At 33.6% G+C, this 17,928-nt stretch overlaps 2 protein-coding genes across 4 annotated transcripts in view; both read right to left on the bottom strand.

Moving 5' to 3' along the window:
• Positions 1–1,764: 1,764 nt before the first annotated feature.
• On the bottom strand, positions 1,765–12,115 carry LOC128204107 (receptor-type tyrosine-protein phosphatase H-like). 3 transcript variants are annotated; one of them, XM_052905456.1, is made up of 12 exons: positions 11,978–12,115; positions 11,332–11,419; positions 11,103–11,170; positions 10,379–10,415; positions 9,752–9,855; positions 8,929–9,054; positions 5,377–5,525; positions 4,684–4,819; positions 4,054–4,182; positions 2,245–2,346; positions 1,991–2,067; positions 1,765–1,823 (listed from the first exon to the last, which is right to left on the bottom strand). In XM_052905456.1, exons 2-10 carry the CDS (start codon positions 11,363–11,365, stop codon positions 2,275–2,277), a joined length of 855 nt encoding a protein of 284 aa, XP_052761416.1. In that variant the 5' UTR covers positions 11,366–11,419; positions 11,978–12,115; the 3' UTR covers positions 1,765–1,823; positions 1,991–2,067; positions 2,245–2,274. The 3 variants fall into 3 exon arrangements, with proteins under 3 accessions (XP_052761416.1, XP_052761417.1, XP_052761415.1); XM_052905457.1 differs by having other exon boundaries at positions 11,103–11,172; positions 11,346–11,419; XM_052905455.1 differs by lacking the exon at positions 11,978–12,115 and adding an exon at positions 11,672–11,767.
• LOC128204862 (multiple epidermal growth factor-like domains protein 10) overlaps positions 11,955–17,928 on the bottom strand; it is a 19,028-nt gene continuing 13,054 nt past the window's right edge. Inside the window, exons 2-6 of the mRNA XM_052906269.1 lie at positions 15,564–15,631; positions 13,636–15,449; positions 13,242–13,347; positions 12,319–12,407; positions 11,955–12,121 (exon numbers count right to left, since the gene is read on the bottom strand). Of these exons, the coding sequence (XP_052762229.1) occupies positions 11,955–12,121; positions 12,319–12,407; positions 13,242–13,347; positions 13,636–14,611 (1,338 nt within the window). The 5' untranslated portion in view covers positions 14,612–15,449; positions 15,564–15,631. The remainder of the gene's footprint in view (positions 12,122–12,318; positions 12,408–13,241; positions 13,348–13,635; positions 15,450–15,563; positions 15,632–17,928) is intronic.

The raw sequence follows: 17,928 nt of genomic DNA, 5'->3' as shown, positions 1-17,928 counted from the left end.
GAAACGCATCCATGGCAGAACACAAATTGTTCCTGGTAACACAAATAAACACAGGCTTCCAATTATTTGTCTAGTGCAAATATATCTGTAGCATAAATGAGCTATGACATGTTTATATTAGACTGTAATTAATCAACTGGGCATCATTTCCAACAATACTTTCAAAATGTAGAGTTTTTTAAATGAATAGAAAATAGTGATACGATATATTTTATTTCTAGTATATTTTGTTCGTTATGGTTTGATTGATAGGAATAATTATTCACCTGATTGGGAATTGCTAGCCTCCGCGTGGTTTTGACCTTCCTTACAGCGTTAAGTACACTGACTTCATGTTCCACGGCCATTTTTTGAAGAAGCAACGAAACCACACAGAACAGACCGCTCTTGCCCGCACCGTCACTTTGTTAAGGAAAAATTGATTGCAAATAATACTTATAGTTTTTTCACTTAATTAGTATGTGGTTATGCTATAATAATAACATATCACATTTGTCATGGACATGCCATGAGAAACATATTATAATGACTAACAAATGCGTACATGTTGCGCCTATTATTATAACCTATAAATACGTACATGTCATACCAAGTGTAACCCAAAAATACTTACATTATTTAAATATGATTTTTAGCATCTGTTTATGTCTTGAGGGTACATTTTGAGATTTTTCGCAACCAAAACTGCACATACCTAGACTTTTGAACATTTTGATGATGAATGGTAGCGACAAGTTGAAAGAGTAAAACTAAAAGTTAAAATATGTTTGCTTACAAACAATGGACCAATATCGGTCCGTCGTCCTGCTGCTTCATGACATTATCTATCACGTTCAGAAATGACAGGAAGTTTGTTATTGACCGTGGCCTGTTTTCCATTTCATCCCAGTCAGTAAATTGAAGATGTGGAATGGTTCGATAAGTGCTCGTCTGAAACGGTCACCATTTACACGATAGCTTTTAAGAACATTTTATGTTATTGTCATTGAATACACAAACAATTGTCAATTGCACCAAAGTACATGTTTTCTAGCAAATATTCAAACGATGTATTGAATGTTAAAATATTTTACAGAATACATTGTTCGTCGAATTGTCTGCAGTTACAAGGCCAATGTCACAACAGGAATTATTCTATATAAAGTAGTGGAAAGGAATTGTCATATCCTATAGTTTCAGTGTATTAAACTGCATTTAATAAGAAGTAAATCAGTAAGTGAAGTAATAAATCTATTATTAGTACTACATCCTACCGCTTTGTGCTGTATTGTCAATGTTCGTTCTGCGTAGAATGTTTTATTTTCCTCTCTTGAGCAGCTGACTTGGAATGTTCCCTTCTTCAAAACTTCTTGGTTGGCCGCAGGGTAGTATATTCCAATATTCTGCACCACGTGTTATACATAATGAGATCACAAACATTTTGAAATTGCATGATACTGTATTGAATCATCAAAAGCCACATGGAAATATTCGCAGTAGTTACCATATACATTTTTTAACTTAAAACCATTCTATTGTCTCATATTTGGTATATGGTATCGACGAATCGTTTGTCAACGCCTGTTCGGAAATTGATAAGATAACCATGTGCTATAATTCATTCAACTAATTTAGTGATTTGCCGGCTTAATTAATGGCTATTTATCTATTGTTTATGACGTTAATACGAACAGAGCAATACATCCTACCTTTTGTTTTTCCATATCAGCTTCGAAGCTGACGATACACGAACACCTCTCTTTGACAGCTAGTGTCAAAAAGTCGATAACCGTCTCTGGGAGTGGAGTTTGTGCTACCAGGTAGCGTTTCTTCATTCTGAAACTCTGTCAAAATGTGACCAAACACAATCCGTATGACTACGGAACTTTATCACATACAAGACATAAATGTGTTTCAAGACCCAGCACATGGTGATAAATTACATATATTAATCGACACGTTTGAAAAAAATTAAATTACGTTAAGACCGATCTAATGAAAACTCGTTTACGTGAATGTACACAGCATTGATGTAGTCTGGCGCTCCTGGTTTTAGATGCAGATAAAGTCTTGGCCGGTTTTCATTTCCTTCATGAAAGCAAATTTATAAGCAACAGAGAATGTTTAAAATGTATAATTCGTATTTACGGTGTTGCGATTTTTATCAAACTTTGAATGATATGTTGTGTATTTAAAAAGTAAATTGTGACTAAATATTGTTTAAAAAACATGAACACTTCTATTATATAATTGTTTGCAATTTACCCGGGATATCGGCGTTTGCTCTGTTTTTGCTCAGGTGCTGTTTATTTCGTTCCACTGCTTCTGTTTCATTTTAGGTCGTGTCTCGAGCGTATGCTGCAGATGCTGAAATAAAGACAGATCATTAGAAGAAGATTGTATTACTTATCTAAATCGTTTAGCTATAGGAAGGAATGATCATTTTATTGATTCAATGTAATAATATGCATTTACACAACAGCACAAGCGGATATGTGAGGTACTGTAATGTATTTCAGATAATTCTCACCGACGGTGCCACTATCTTGTGTAACGTATTTTAAGAGGTCTTTATGTATTTGATTTTCCTCTTGCTTCATGGCCTTTTGAAATATATATCAATGATTCTAAAAAAGATGTGTAGTTTAAGAGTCTTTAAATTAGAAAATGAGAAACCTTCTGAGCATCGAAAAAAATGTAAAATTTTAATTAGCTAAAGAAATCGCAAAAACACACAAACTTCAAATACTTCAGCGACGCGTATTTCAACATTGTTTTCGTGCCACTAAGAGAAAAATGTATATATGGAACTGCCCTCTGTTACACTTTTTTGTCTCTCAGGACTTCGCACAGCACCAAAGCCAATGGACTGATACACCTACTTATTAACAGGGTTTTGAATATCCAACGTGATATGCGTCAGCTGTGGTACAAAATCCCTCTGTCTTTGACAATACTGACTAAAAACACGTGCTCATGAATGAATATTTAACGCTAACGCACATAGGAGGCCAGAAATCCACAAGGTGATAACTAAAAATGATTACTTTAAAAGTAAGACACGTTTGTCTGTCGATTTGAACTAACTGTCCAGACTAGACTCCAGCCATACAACACCAATACAGAGGAGATATCAAAAAGCCACAATGTTAGAACTAAGAATAATAACTTTATAAAAGAGTGTCACTTTTGTCCCATCGTTGCTAGCTCTCTGGCGTCCCTTTTCAGATTATCGCTTGGTGAACCGAAGAGCCCGGCCAGCTATTTGAGCCAGACTGACAAGCAGTTTATTTATGCTGAGCAAAACCGAGTATTATGCAAGTGCAAGGAATCAATAGAATCATGGTATAGTAAAGTACGAGCTTGCGCAATCTTCTATTAATTATTAGTATTAGTGTGTGGCGTACGTTTAATTATGAAATGTATGCAGCCTTCTTTTAAAAAAATCTCATGACTGAATTAGTATTGTGCATTACTTAAAATGCTTCAAATCAACTTTATTAAATACTTTGATTTTTTAAAAAAAAATCGTTTTCCAATTAAAGGTCTTACACTGTCAATAAATAGCTTAAATGATAACGAAACTGTTAGTTGAAATCGAAATATATATCTATCTTAAAGTTAAGAAATACCGTTTTGAAGAAATGCACTCGACCTAATGCTCGTTTAAAAACAAATAAAATCACAATATTAAAGTTTGTAACTGATGAGTAATATCTACCTTGTTTATGGCAAAATGTGAATATTCATATCAAACAGTTAATCTAACGGAGGCAATCATGAGGCGGTTACATTATACTTATGAAACGCAAACTAAAAACAACGGACTCAACTTATATGGTCATCACGGATAACTTTAATTAAGCTTTACACAGCTGATACGAATAAATTTTAATTCCCTTTTATTTGGACTGTCGGACTGTCTCATGAAAAGGTTACTGATCATTTGGTTTAAAACGTAGGCTAAATGCTTGAGAAAGGTTTCAAATCAAAACTGATATGCATTAATGAAACAGATATATGAAACTAGGTTACCATGTACTGAAAATTAAACACTCGGTTGATTAACTGTACCTTAAACTGAGTATTTAGTACTTGTGTTGTGTGTTTGTTCATGTACTCGTTGAAGTTTTCTCCCTTGATTTGTTTGCAGTCGAATGTAAGTGAATAAACCACGGCGGTGTGTAGAAACTGATACTGGCCCTGAAACGAAAATATGACACTCTTTGCACAGCAGCAAGGCTGTCAATATTTACGTAATGATAATTTTATTTGGTAAACTTATCCATAACTCGACTTGTTCAGCGCAATTAAGGTGATCATTTACCAAACGACCAGTTCCAATTAAATGTTATCAATATTTCTTGAGTTTGTAGAGGACGTTTATAAACAATATCTGTTGTATAGTGTGTACCAGTTTTAGAAAAAAAACATATAACGATGCACACGGAGGAAAGGCAATTTATTAACAAAGCATTCATACGTAATGACTTGTGGTCTTCAATCCGCGATATATTTTACAAATCATAACAATATTAACATTGACAGGATATTCGGTTTTTGGTATACATGTTTATATCAAGTAATGTAAGTCTAATTCGAAGGTATAAATGCGTATTTATTGGATAATAGATACCCCATCAAACTCATTTTGTTAAGTATTTTGCATTAGCAGGGAATGATTCATACAAACTATTAACTTACAATTGTTTGAACCATATTCGGCCTATTCTGACGCATTTTGTGGACACACCCAGAAATGTCTATGGCCTTCTCAGCTTCACCTTCTTTCGTCAGGATATCCAAAGCAATGTAGGTGCCTGTTCTTCCGACACCTGCGCTGTTAAGTAAGAGAAGAACATACTAATATGTGCATTAAATTATACAAACCTGTTTCAGAACTTATTAACAAGTATCTTATCTATTTTGATTGATGTCATTTTTTTCCCTTTGATGCAGTTTAGTTATTCATTACCAAGGAAAACTCTTACTGCTCTAAGAACTAGTTTCAGGTAGGAAAATAATAATTTTCTTATTAATTTCACGTAAATAAGAGTATATATCTTAAACGAGGCAATAGCTTATTCCTCAACGGCTTTACTGATTTTCGTTCAGATACATATTTTAAGAAATATACTCTTAGAATGTTTGGTCATATAGAACAAAAACACTTACATTTTTTTCATTAAACAAGTAAGGTTCAATTCAAGAATTAGTGCACTCGTACCAACGTATACATCATCCATATACGTAAACCATTAGTTCAAACATGATACTTTACATGAAAGTACTTCGACATAGTTACCCGATATCGTAAGGAAAGAGGAAGTATGTTAAAATGTTATAATTCTATATTTCTCTAACTGTATACTTTGGATATGTTATATTTGTACAAACCTGCAATGCACAACCGTTGGTCCATTCAGTGTATTCGACGTACTCAGAACACGCTGTCTGAACTCTATCATCGCAGTTACATCGTCTGGTATTGCCTTGTCTGGCCAACACGTGAAATGAAGATGATGCAAGGTCCTTTCCTCCGATCCCTTCAGATATATGACGGTTCGAATATGATAGTTTTCAAATTATAACGTTATACTTGTAATGCCTATGAATTGTGGTGTGCTCTTGAAACGAAGCTCTAAAATTATTTTAACTGCCCAGCTTACACATTCCCAGGCAGAAGAACATGTTATCATGGATGTTTTTTTATAATGCTAAATAGAAACACAAAAACGGACGAACATTGATTGTGGTTCACCTTTGGTTTGTCTCCTAATCTCGCTTTGAAGTTTGAAATTATCATTATACCGTATGAACGTTTCATTTGAAAAAAAAAATGTGCCGGATGCTGTCTCAACATATTCCGGGTTTTGGTGACGGTAGTTCTTAGTGTTAATATGCATTTTCAAAAACATGTGACATTTCGACATTAAGTATTTACTAAGCTTATAATAGGTTAATGGGTATTTACAAAAGTTTGTAATGAATGTAAAAGGTCAATGGTATTTTATAAATCGCCTGACTCTGCTTCCGATAAAAGAGTTCCATCCCACGAATGAGAACTCTTCACATAAAACTGTTCCATTTGATAACATTTATATATATTTATTGAAACAAATAATATAATTGCGATTCATTGCGTTTAATTTTGAGCTATTTGGACGCAAAAGTAGAAGTTTCAAGTAGATTGTATTGGTACGCGACACTTGCACTATTCATATAAATTTATTACTGTTTTTCGGTAAAGAAGTCTTTATTATATAATCATTCTCATAATCATCTTAAGCAATTTCTACGTCCAAACTAAATATTAGCGATGTGAAAAAGTACAGAACGCACGAAGCCTTTGTTTCGCTGTCGGTGTCATACAAAATCAATAGCAATGGTCACAGATCAATAATTGTTTAAGATATAGTTACTCAGTACACTTTCTGCATATGGTGCAGAATACAATAAACATATAAAGAGCAAAGGCTATACGTCTGAATTTTATTATTGTCAAACATTCTACCGAAAACAATAAAAACGAGCGTAGTAATTTGCAACGTGATACTCTTTTATGTATATGCAATATTCCTGTATTACTTTACATTTGCCCTTCATTTTATACACTGGAATATTTCAATAGCTCCGAAAATATTCTCTACAGAATGGGGACAGTTCACCTGTCCCTCCAGGAAACATAATTCAGTACAGTGCCATCTGGTCTGCCGTACTTTGCAGTACCATCTGTACTTTGATTTGCTACTGGGATTGTCGCTGTAGTTCGGTTTGCATAACTTAAACTGGTTATTGCATGATTCCTCATTTATTTTCTTGTTTGCTTTTATTTGAGCACGATTGCATTAAATTATTTGGCACATTTAAATATTTACATAATAAAATTACATAAAGATTTCTTTCGTCAGCACTTAATGTGAATATATGTCGGTTGCAATATATATGCAAAAAGCTATAGAAACATGCTCAGTAGCAAAAAGTTTAAACATAAACCCGGTTTAGTGGCAATGGGCAAACGCCAAAGACATAGAACACAAAATCACAAACAAGAAACATAGAACAGCACAAAACTCTACAAACAGCACAATGCGACACCATTATGCACTTCCTTTTTAAATAAATACTATCACAAAATTTGATCGTCATATATTTGTTTATATTTCTGCTGTTGTACATTGTTGTTAAACAGTTGTTGTTTTTTTGAAAATGCTCTTTTTTCAAGACCAGAATAAACAAAAACGAATGAGTAGAATAATATAGGCACATGTAGAATTGGGCACTTTACATAATTTTGATATATTCAAAAAGAAACTTTATCTAAGAAACATAGTTAGTACGGGTTTTAATTTGCGGTGGTCAAGTGTAAAACGACACGGAAAACAAATAACATTGGTGATATAAACCCGGAAGAAAGGAGTATATCTGCCATCTTAAATACGCAAGTTTTCAATGGGTGTGCTGAGGCATTAAGGTCATAATGGATTTCAGATATTTGCTGTATGATCTACCAGTTTCAAATTATATTCCTATATTGATAAAATATTTAATGCACATGTGAGACATGTTTTAATTCTATAATGATTATACAAAAGTTTGCATTGGGTAAATGTCCAAAGATCATGTCTTATTTCAAATAAGATGTTAAATTAACATTATTCGCTAATTTAACAATATTCGCTAGATCAACAGTCTTAAATAGTTTAAATATTAAAAAAATATACGTTCAAATCCACGAAGAGTTGACACTACAGTATGGAAACATGTGTTTTATTATTATAACAATTTAACAGGAATTTTGAGTTGAATACAATTCTGTCAACGACCTTTAACTCTGGCTTAAGGGGTGCGTTATTTTGAAATCTCTCCGTACGAGCATCTTAGTGTTACTTATTATATAACAATAGTGATTGTGTTTATGACCCGATCCCGAATTTCCCGATTGAAATAATATTGTATGCGCTATCGTAATGCATAATTGACATATTTGCTTGTATTTTTGTCATAGTTTCATAGTATTCGTTCATGTTGGACGGACAGAAGTACCGAATACGCAGAATCCACATCCATCAATTGAAAATTGTTGGCAGTTCATAATAAGAAATCACGAAATTCTACATTCAACATACGTACTATTTGTGTTTGCTTTTTTCATCATTTAATGTTATTTTAATTATAGTGCAACATCGTAAGGCCTTTACTTAATATTAAAACACACTCACATAAGTGATTGTCCTATTGTTTACTGTTAACTTTTGAGTTATTTTTTTGTTGTGAAACTGCTAATATTTTGAAAAGAACATTTATATATAAACAAGTAAAATGAGACATCATATCCTTTCGTAGGGGTTTAAGAGTCACAATGAAACAGGTGAGTTTATCAAAATTTAAATAATTCATACTCACACTCTCAATATAATGTGTAACTTAATCTAACAGAGCAATATAATATGGCTTATTATGTCCCCAAAGGCAAGTCACAAAAGGCTTCAACTACAATAAGTATGGGTAATTTGTCAATTTAAACCCGGAAGAATAAGTTTGTTTACGTTCACGTTGCTTTAATCTTAAGATTCATTCATTTAACAGAAGGGTGGTCGTGTCTTAGTATTGAATGAAATATGTTTTGGTGAATTTCGTACAAGAACGAATTCCCCATGATTGTATCTGATTTTATTTATAAGAAAAACGATAACTCGTTAATGTTAACCAAATATTGTGCGGTCGTAAAACTAATATTTTCATCAAAACGTATTGTTTATATTTCCATTAGGAAAGTCGATTTATTTTTTGTTTGTACACAATACGTTAGCGAGTGTTATAAGGCATCATAAGTTTTACTGATACTATTTGTGGGACAGTAATCATAAATGTAACATTTAAATTGTCACCTTGTACTAGATAAGCCGTTACATGACATTCGATGCGAGATCAAACTTGTCAACTCACCATAGTCACTGTGAAAACTCTCCTAGTAAACTCAGCATACTCATCCTCCGAGCAGCTCTCCACCTTTATATCGCCATACTTCATAGTTGTTCCAGGCTTTGGCCAGTATTGCTCGCATTTAGGGGACTGAAATCGCACATATAATTGTTATCAACAGGCACCATTTGCAATGTTTAAACGATAATGATTATAGTTATAGTAGTTTCATTAACAAAGGAACAATCTTCAAGGCGTTTCCTCTCTCAAGATATCGTATTACTTCAACAAGTAAATTACTTTTCACAAACGTCTTTATATATGTATCCAGCTCACTCCTATATTTAAAGCACGTCGGTGTCATTGTGTTCAGGTAAGGAGTAACGTCAGTAAACTTCTCAAACGGACAACGAGATGATTCTAACGGATAAACTGTACACTGATAGACCACGGGGTTATAACGTGCATTTGGACATGTCAGGTATGAACAAAGGCCACCTTAAATGTGATATACGAGTATTATGACATGTTAGATTGAGGACAATTGGGACAGATTAAAACTACATAACAAACATTATTCGAATACGTGAAATAACATGAATTAGACGTTAAATTGTTAAGATAGATGTAATATGTGACGTAATATTGTAAATACTATAACAACATGTGGCGTTACGTTGTAAATACTGTTATAACATGAAACATATGGCACAACCTACATTGCGCATTCATACTCATGATATCCACATTGCGGGTTCTGGGAATTGTATTTAAACGGTCATGACCTTTTTTTAAATGCTATCGTTTCAAGCACCTTTAAAAAAAATGCATTTGGTTGTATACTTACTCCCTGTTCAATGAGGTTGGTAACCATGACAATTTTCTCAACTTTCTGTTGCCAAATCATTTTCCAAAATAAGCCGAAATCTCCTAATTGTTGTGACATTGGTCCTAGAAAATAATTGTGTCCAAACAAAGGATAACATTGAAACATGTATACACAAACTAATGCTACAAATGAGAGGTAAGAACAATTCATATGCAATAATTGTGTCAAAATATTAAATAAATCCAATTGAACAGCTGATAAAAAGGACAAGCATGGCATGTTTAATTGAACGTGTTACTAGATTTTTTTTGTGTTTGGTATTTTTCCATGGCAAAGCGAGACGTGTTTATTCCTATTTCCATAACGTTGTTTGTATAGTTTTGAACATGAATGATTTGGGGGGTTTTCAATAGAGCATATGGAAATGTTAAATCAACAGATACAGTACAATACAATACGAAACATTTTCTCAACTTTTTTTCCATTTTGTCAGCTGAATACGAAAATGCTATGTATTAGTTTTCATGCATTTAAATAACGAAACTTAAGTTCTGCAGATTAACAACAAGTAATACTATATAAAACATTATATATAATGACATCTGACTCCGTGATATGGGTATCATATTTCATTTTAACTCTTACCTAATGTGGCGATGTACTGCATCGGCGTTTTATACCCCTGAAAAGGTGGTTTGAAATGAAGTCGGTATAATTTATGTAATTCTTCTTTCTGAAGGTTTACATACGATGACAAAGAGTAAATGGGACCGCGATTGAAGTTCAACAAACAACTAGGAAGTTTTGGAAATACTATTGTCTTATTTAAAGTACGAATGCATACTCATTATACTACGGTGTAAGATATAATTTATTAAATTGAGTCCGCCTATTCATGATCAGTGCATGTTACCGCACTACAAACTAATTAAATAATTGTTACCAACAAACAGTAAATACTACCAAGGAAGACAAAATGAAAAAAATAAATAAGAAGCTTGCCAAGTATTTCTTATTAGTGACCTCCGTATGTTACTTTTGCACTACATACACAATAGTAAAAAAATGTATAATAAAAAAACAGCACCAACATCCTGAGATAATTTTGATTTTACGCAAGCGATAAAGTTCGAGCGTGATTCCAATCACGAGGGTTTCCAGTTACGAATTAGTTAACGTACCATGTGTTCAACGACACCATTAAATGAATAGGGTGCGTAACAAATGAAAAGCGTTGTTATTGAACCAAAGTTAGAGGACGGGTACACACATTTTACGTTAAGCCAGTTCTAATATGGGTGTTGTTGAGTGGACATACATAAAACAAAACATAGTCAAGGATGCAAGAATAATATTAAACAGTACATACGTCAATAAAGCTTGCGTTTATGTAGTCTGACCCGCCATTACTTCTAACCTTTACACTTGAGTCATCGTCTAAAAGGAAGGCAGATAATCAGTTTATCACATATTTTATAACTAATTTACGAATTAAATCAGTGAGGGAATTTAGTAGCTTTAATTATAGACATAAAACTGAACTGCCTGAATCATTTATCCGTACAATTTATATGACAGTTACAAAGACCATAACTTACATGGATAAATTCCTTTGTATCGATTCTTACTCATATGTTCTTTCTTCTGTGATTCAACATATGGCTTAGATAGACCGCTGGAAAATTTCTGTAAACAAAGGAATCAAGAAACATTTTTAAATATTACGAACAGTGGGGGTAGTATGACTGCCAATGACTTATTTGGCAGAATTTAATTATACCCACTTTAGCCCTTCTTGTATGGCGCTTTAAAACGTGTTCGCTAATAACTATGACCACATGTCCTGAAATGTTACATTATCGTTACACCTTTGCCATTATCATTCAACTGCACACCACTTATACAAATGATGCCAATTCAATCGCTCCTGCTTTTTACCTCAAATTCTGTCCTGAATGCCTCATGAGCCTTTGCATCCACATACATGACGAGTTGGCTAATGGGTATTTTTGACTTATAAGTGGATGACCCAAGTTCATTATAATAAATTAGTTAGATATTATTTGTAAATTATTTTGGGTATTTGTTACACGATCATTTGTTTTGTACAATATAAGGTAATGGCCTAACTTAATATTTAACGATAATTTTAAATCGTTTATAATGAATCTACATCTAACAGATTGACATATGTCTTACTAACCTAAGTATTTGACTTGTCCTAAATTTCTTTGTAAAACTCACCTATCTCAAGGTCAGTCTCGATTTCTGATGCAGACACAACATGAGTCGATGGTTGTTTCTGTATTGGTATGAGTTTGTTTGCTGATGGCAGGGACAAAGCTAGACTTTGTTGTGTTGATTTCCTCTTGATATGGTCTTCGTTTGCTAATGATAGCAAGTTAAGAATAAAAGATGATTTTCAATGAAATGCAGTTTATATAAACAAGATGCCTTAACACGGTTTAATTTATTTTACTAGAAAGTAAGAAAACATTTATTGTTATCAGATAAGGTCTTACAAATGCATTCATAGTTAACTTTCCCTTAACAAAATTGATAAGGTAATGACAATATGGACTTACTGTCTTTGTTTTCGTCCTCAGTAATGTTACCCAGAAATGTTGTGTTGCTGTTTTGTTTGTTTTTGCTGGACGCGGACTGGCGAGCGGATCTAATAAAACAAATATCTAGATAAGTATATTTTAATATCCTAAAACAACATGAACAAATATTACTTTTGATGGCATACAATAAATATCAACCATTTTCAGTGTGTATGCTATTTGTATGCATATGTTTAGTTTGGAAATTGTTTTACATTTTCAGCAATTTGCATACAATTAATTGTGTATATTATCAATTGTTCCTAGAAAACATATAAAACTGTTTAATCGTAGTATATGCTCAAATCATTTGTACGACGATTTGTGTATGTTTGTATATTTGTTGGCTAATCATGTTTTCCAATTAAAAAAATCAGATAATTATAAATGAACTATTACGAACATCGGTTATATATATATATTTTTATTTTTATGTTTTCTTTATTTTGTTTGTGTGAGCATTGGCCACGCATTTGACACGTACACTATATTTACTTTGTATGTGTGTAATCGTCATATAAATGTTTTGTCATAAATTATCGTGTTTCTATACCATTAGTGTGTTATGAATCGTTTTAATGTAGAGCGTTAATTTGATCATATAATAATTACGTTTGGTAATATCAAAATATGTATATATCATAAGTGTTTCAAAGAAACACACATCAATTGTTTCCCGTCAGATATTTATTAAATAGCAATTGTAAATTTAACAACTTATTTTGTTACTTTGTGATATCCAAGACTGAACGGACAAGATTATAGTGGTGGGAAGATGGGAGCAACATAAATGGTGCTTGTCTTCCGTAATATGCAAGTACTTGCAATATACAAATACGCATCAATTGCTATAATAATCAATTATAAAATACAACACTAAAATAGGTAACTAAATGTTATACCTTCGTCGAAAGACGAATAATGCAACAACGATGCCAATAATGACTACTGCGCTTCCAATTAAACCTCCAGCAATTGCTGCTACTGGTGGTCCGGCGCTTACTGCGTCTTATTAAACATATAATACAAGTTTGAATATCTAATAACATGATACATTCAGCTTGGTACATGTAAGTAAGAATGGTGGTGATGATGCAATTGTATAGTGTGTGAAATATATTTTCGTTGAATGTTTTTCCATTTTAGTATCTTTATATTTTAATGAAAAAATAGCATAATGATATCGACATAAAACAACGGCACATTGATAGAAACTTGACTATTATCAGTGAATAAAATGTATATTTAATTGATTATATATTCGAATAACAGTTGAAACATTCATTAAATTCTTACTTGAACAATCATCCCCGACATAGCCATCAATGCAGCCAAATGTGCAGAACCCATCGGCATTACAACTCGTGTCAGAACCACTTTTCTGACAATTTTCAGGGCAGTTCGTTTGGCACAGAATGCCGAATAAATGTCCAATGCAACCTTTTAAACAATAGCCAGTTCTGTGATCGCATTTGCCTTCTTTACACGAAGAGCTGCATGATTCATTGCAATAAACTCCATGGACTGTTTGATATCTACATGAATCGCACACACCGGAATGCTGATGACATGTTTCACAATCTAAACTGCAATTCCTACCGCATTTGCTTCCCCAAAACATTTCCACACAGCCATTTGTACACTCGCCTGTTTCAGAATTGCACTGCATGTTTTTACAATTACTATTGCAACTGATGCAACTTCCATTGTCATGCGGATAAAGTCCGTTTTTACATTCAAGACACATACCATCACTCCTGTTACATATTGAACAGTTGGCATTTAAGGACGAACAACGTATAGAACAATCGAGACCGTAAAATCCATCAAGGCAACCGGATATACACTCAGGTCCACTCTTGCATACACCACCTTTGCAATTCTCTGGACATTTACAACACGCTGCGTTGTTAGCATAGTACGTTTTGTCAATGCATTCATTACAACTGTCCCCGATGCAATATTGTGACTGACACTTACATTGTTGTTCAGGATTAGCGTAACCCTCCCTACATGATGCACATATACCAGATCTACTTGCACATTTACAGTTAGGAGGACATCGGCAGGCTGTTCCAGTGTATCCATTGTAGCATGACAGGCAGTGAAGTGTATCATTTTGTAGACATGTTTCGCAAGTAAAATCGCAGGGGGTTGTACAATTGTCACCAGAGTATCGATCAACACAACCCATTATGCATTTACCCACCTCTTTGGAACATTGTTTTTTCGACGCAATTTTTTGAGCAAGGAATGTTACATGATTTTCCATAAACGCCGAATTTACATTGTTCGCATTTATCGCCAGTGAAATTAGGATCACATTCACAGAATCCGTTATTTATATCACATGACGATGATGCTCAACCGATACTGCATAGTTTATCACAGTTTTCTCCGTAGCTTTCATCAGTACACAAATCACATTTAATTCCTTTAAAATTGGCTCTACAGGAACAAAAGCCATCTTTTGAACACTGTTTATTATCACAGCCTACGGAACACATTTCATCGCAGTTTGTTCCAAAAGTTCCCGCCGAACATTCACTGCATTTACTGCCAGTAAATGGTGAGATACAGTCACAAGTTCCATCGACATTACAAACTCCATTTCTGCATCCGGGGGAACAAGGTGTTTGACAGAAGGTGTTTTTGCCATAAAATCCCGTTTTACATGAAACACAGCCATCAATACGTGTACAATGGCAATTCTCATGACGACAGTTTAAAGAACAAGTTGTACCGTATTTTCCTTGAATGCATGTCTGACACTTGTTTCCTTCAAAGCTTTCCCTACATGGACTGCATGATCCATCGTCATCACATATCCCCTTTTCACAACCAACAGAACATTTCTTGGTGCAGTTACTTAGTGCTTCATAAAAGGTATCTTGACAACTGTGACATTGCTCACCATGCGCCTGTTCGCACGTCAAGCAGTTACCTTTACAAAATTGTTTGCATCTATGACAAAATATTCCGTCCACGCAACCACTTACACAATAGTTATAACCAACCGATGGATTATGACCACATCCTAAGCCTTCTTTTTTACAGCAAGCACAGTTTTGGAACGCAGTCAACCTCGTTTCCGTCTACAAGGACTGTCACTAAAAGAAGTTTGTTTCAAATATAAAAACTTTCAATATCAAATTGTTGCCGTGTTTGTTTTACAAAATCATACATCATACCATCACCTCGTACATAAACAAACGTGTACATACCTGCCGTACATGATCGTGTCAGGCAAAGTAGAGCAAAGATCCGAAATATCATTTTGTCTATAAGTGGTCTGAAACAGCAATGATGGTATTATATACACATTTGTTTTTTTCACTCCTTTGAACAAAATTGTTTATTTGATTTGACTTCTGAAAAATGGTCAAAACTGTTAATACAACTTCATATATCGAAATGTGAAAAACACTTATTACTGCAGCTAATTTGGAATTGATAGGATTAGTCCAATCAGCAGGGCGCCAACACCAGTTTTAGAAATGACAACCCGCTGTCACGACTATCATATTTATAGATACCCGTCTCAAGCAGGAGGAAAATATCGCAACTATTGAAATTCTACCCGACTGACTCTTTTTAGACAGAGCAAATTAGTTGTTTGCAGTGGGTAAATAGAACACTGAATACAACTAAAAATCTAATACATGTTTTGCATAGCGTACTCTGCATTTAAAGGGACTGTCCACCAGATTGGCACCAAGACTTGTTTTTCTATAATGAATCTCAGGACAATTATTTAATATAATGCGTTACGCTTTGATATCATGATTGTAAAAAAGTATCAAAATGAAAAAAAAGTGTCGGTGACCGGGTCCGAACCCGTGTCGCTAAAATTGAGGTCCAGTGTTGTATCCACTGTGTTACGAATGCTTACTCGAAACGAATGGTATATTGAAGCTATATACCTAACTTGGTAATATCAAGTGATAACATCGACTAGCCAATCACGCATATGAAATAACTTCTACTAAATAGACATACCCAGTAAACTTTTAAATGGAAAATACAAAACAACTGCTAAACTTTAACTAATAAATTGTTAACTATATGGTACTTTAGTAAGGAAGTTTCAATGCATTGTACACATAAATACCACGTTTATGTCAGTTTTCGACAATTTTCTTTTTTTCTTGCAAATTGATCATCTGATGCACAGTTGCATTAAGAATGTTCGTCTTCGTCTCAATTTAAAATCATGTTTTATGCGCTATAAAGTTATTTATGTACCTCATATTGAATCATGTTAGATTTAAATAATAGTTTTTAGTACAATAATTAACTTACCGCAGCATTTGTTTTTATCATTGATCGGGTAATCGCTGTTGATGTCACTCGTTTATGCAACAAATAGGCACACACTTCCTTCATTGGTATGTGTATCAAAATACCCGCTTTAATTAAATATGTTTTTATTAATCAATTATCTTAGTGGAATCACTTTTATCATAATGTAAATAAATTTACATTGTAAGGTTCATTGTAAATGTGAATGATATTCAAATCTGAAATCATAAGTGATGGAATTAAATATCTATGGTGTTGATTTACAGAATGGCCTACTTTTTAACATAGTAACTAATTAAACAAAATGCAGCAGGCGGAGATAAAAGTTCATAAAATTAATACATAAAGAGACAGATGACTTTATAAACCGTATAAATGAAAGGGTATATACAATCAATGCATTTCACTGAGGTCGATGTAACCGATGCCTGAGATCTTTATCATGCAGAAGTTAACGTGCCTTTAAAGAGTAAAACATTAGTGTTTTTGAATAACGCAATGATGTAACGTAAAAAAAATGAGTTGAATTCGAGATTGCGAAATGACTTGACTATTGTTCTTTTGATGATGCCAATGTTTAATAAACCAACCGGCGAAATTCATGTCAGTGCGAGTAGATAAGTTTCTTCACTCTGGCATGCGGGGACCTCAGCGATCACACAGACTACACGCCTTGAAACGTTTCTAACTAGTAGTTGCCATACAAAGTAGTTTATGCCTCCAGTACACACATGTTCCACTGAACTCGTGTTTCACTGACCGTTACAAGGCGGTAGTTAGAATATTGTCAGAATATAAGTTTATACATCCTTTTAAGTTATTCGCTGACTAATTATTAACTTATTTAATTGTTGTCATAAGTTTATAAAACATAGCCTTCACTGCTTGGGACAGTGCATCTGATAATATGTATGTGTAAAAAGTAAAGCTAAATTGTATTAAGGGAACTATTATTTATGTATTACTGGTAACACAGACGCCAATGAATACTTCTACGTATACAATATATTGTTATGATCGTGTGGTTGGGTGTTATTCTTATGGAAGGAAGCATATGCAGAAAGGATTTCGGTGGTATGACTCAAATATTTTTTTCATCAGATACTAAATAGGTATTATTCATACCTTATAAAGATTTTTACTGTTTAAATGCATCAATGATTCCAATACCAAACTGAAACAACTGAAGAAATCTCAAATTCCAAGCGAGTAGATCGACCGTTATATAACCAATACATAATGAATGACATATTTTAAATGACAATATTCGCTTTGGTAAAATATTAT

This window comes from Mya arenaria, chromosome 10 (assembly GCF_026914265.1).
Source record: "Mya arenaria isolate MELC-2E11 chromosome 10, ASM2691426v1".
NCBI lineage: Eukaryota > Metazoa > Mollusca > Bivalvia > Myida > Myidae > Mya > Mya arenaria.
Note: the sequence above shows the minus strand (reverse complement) of the source record. Positions and strands in the feature narration are given on the sequence as shown.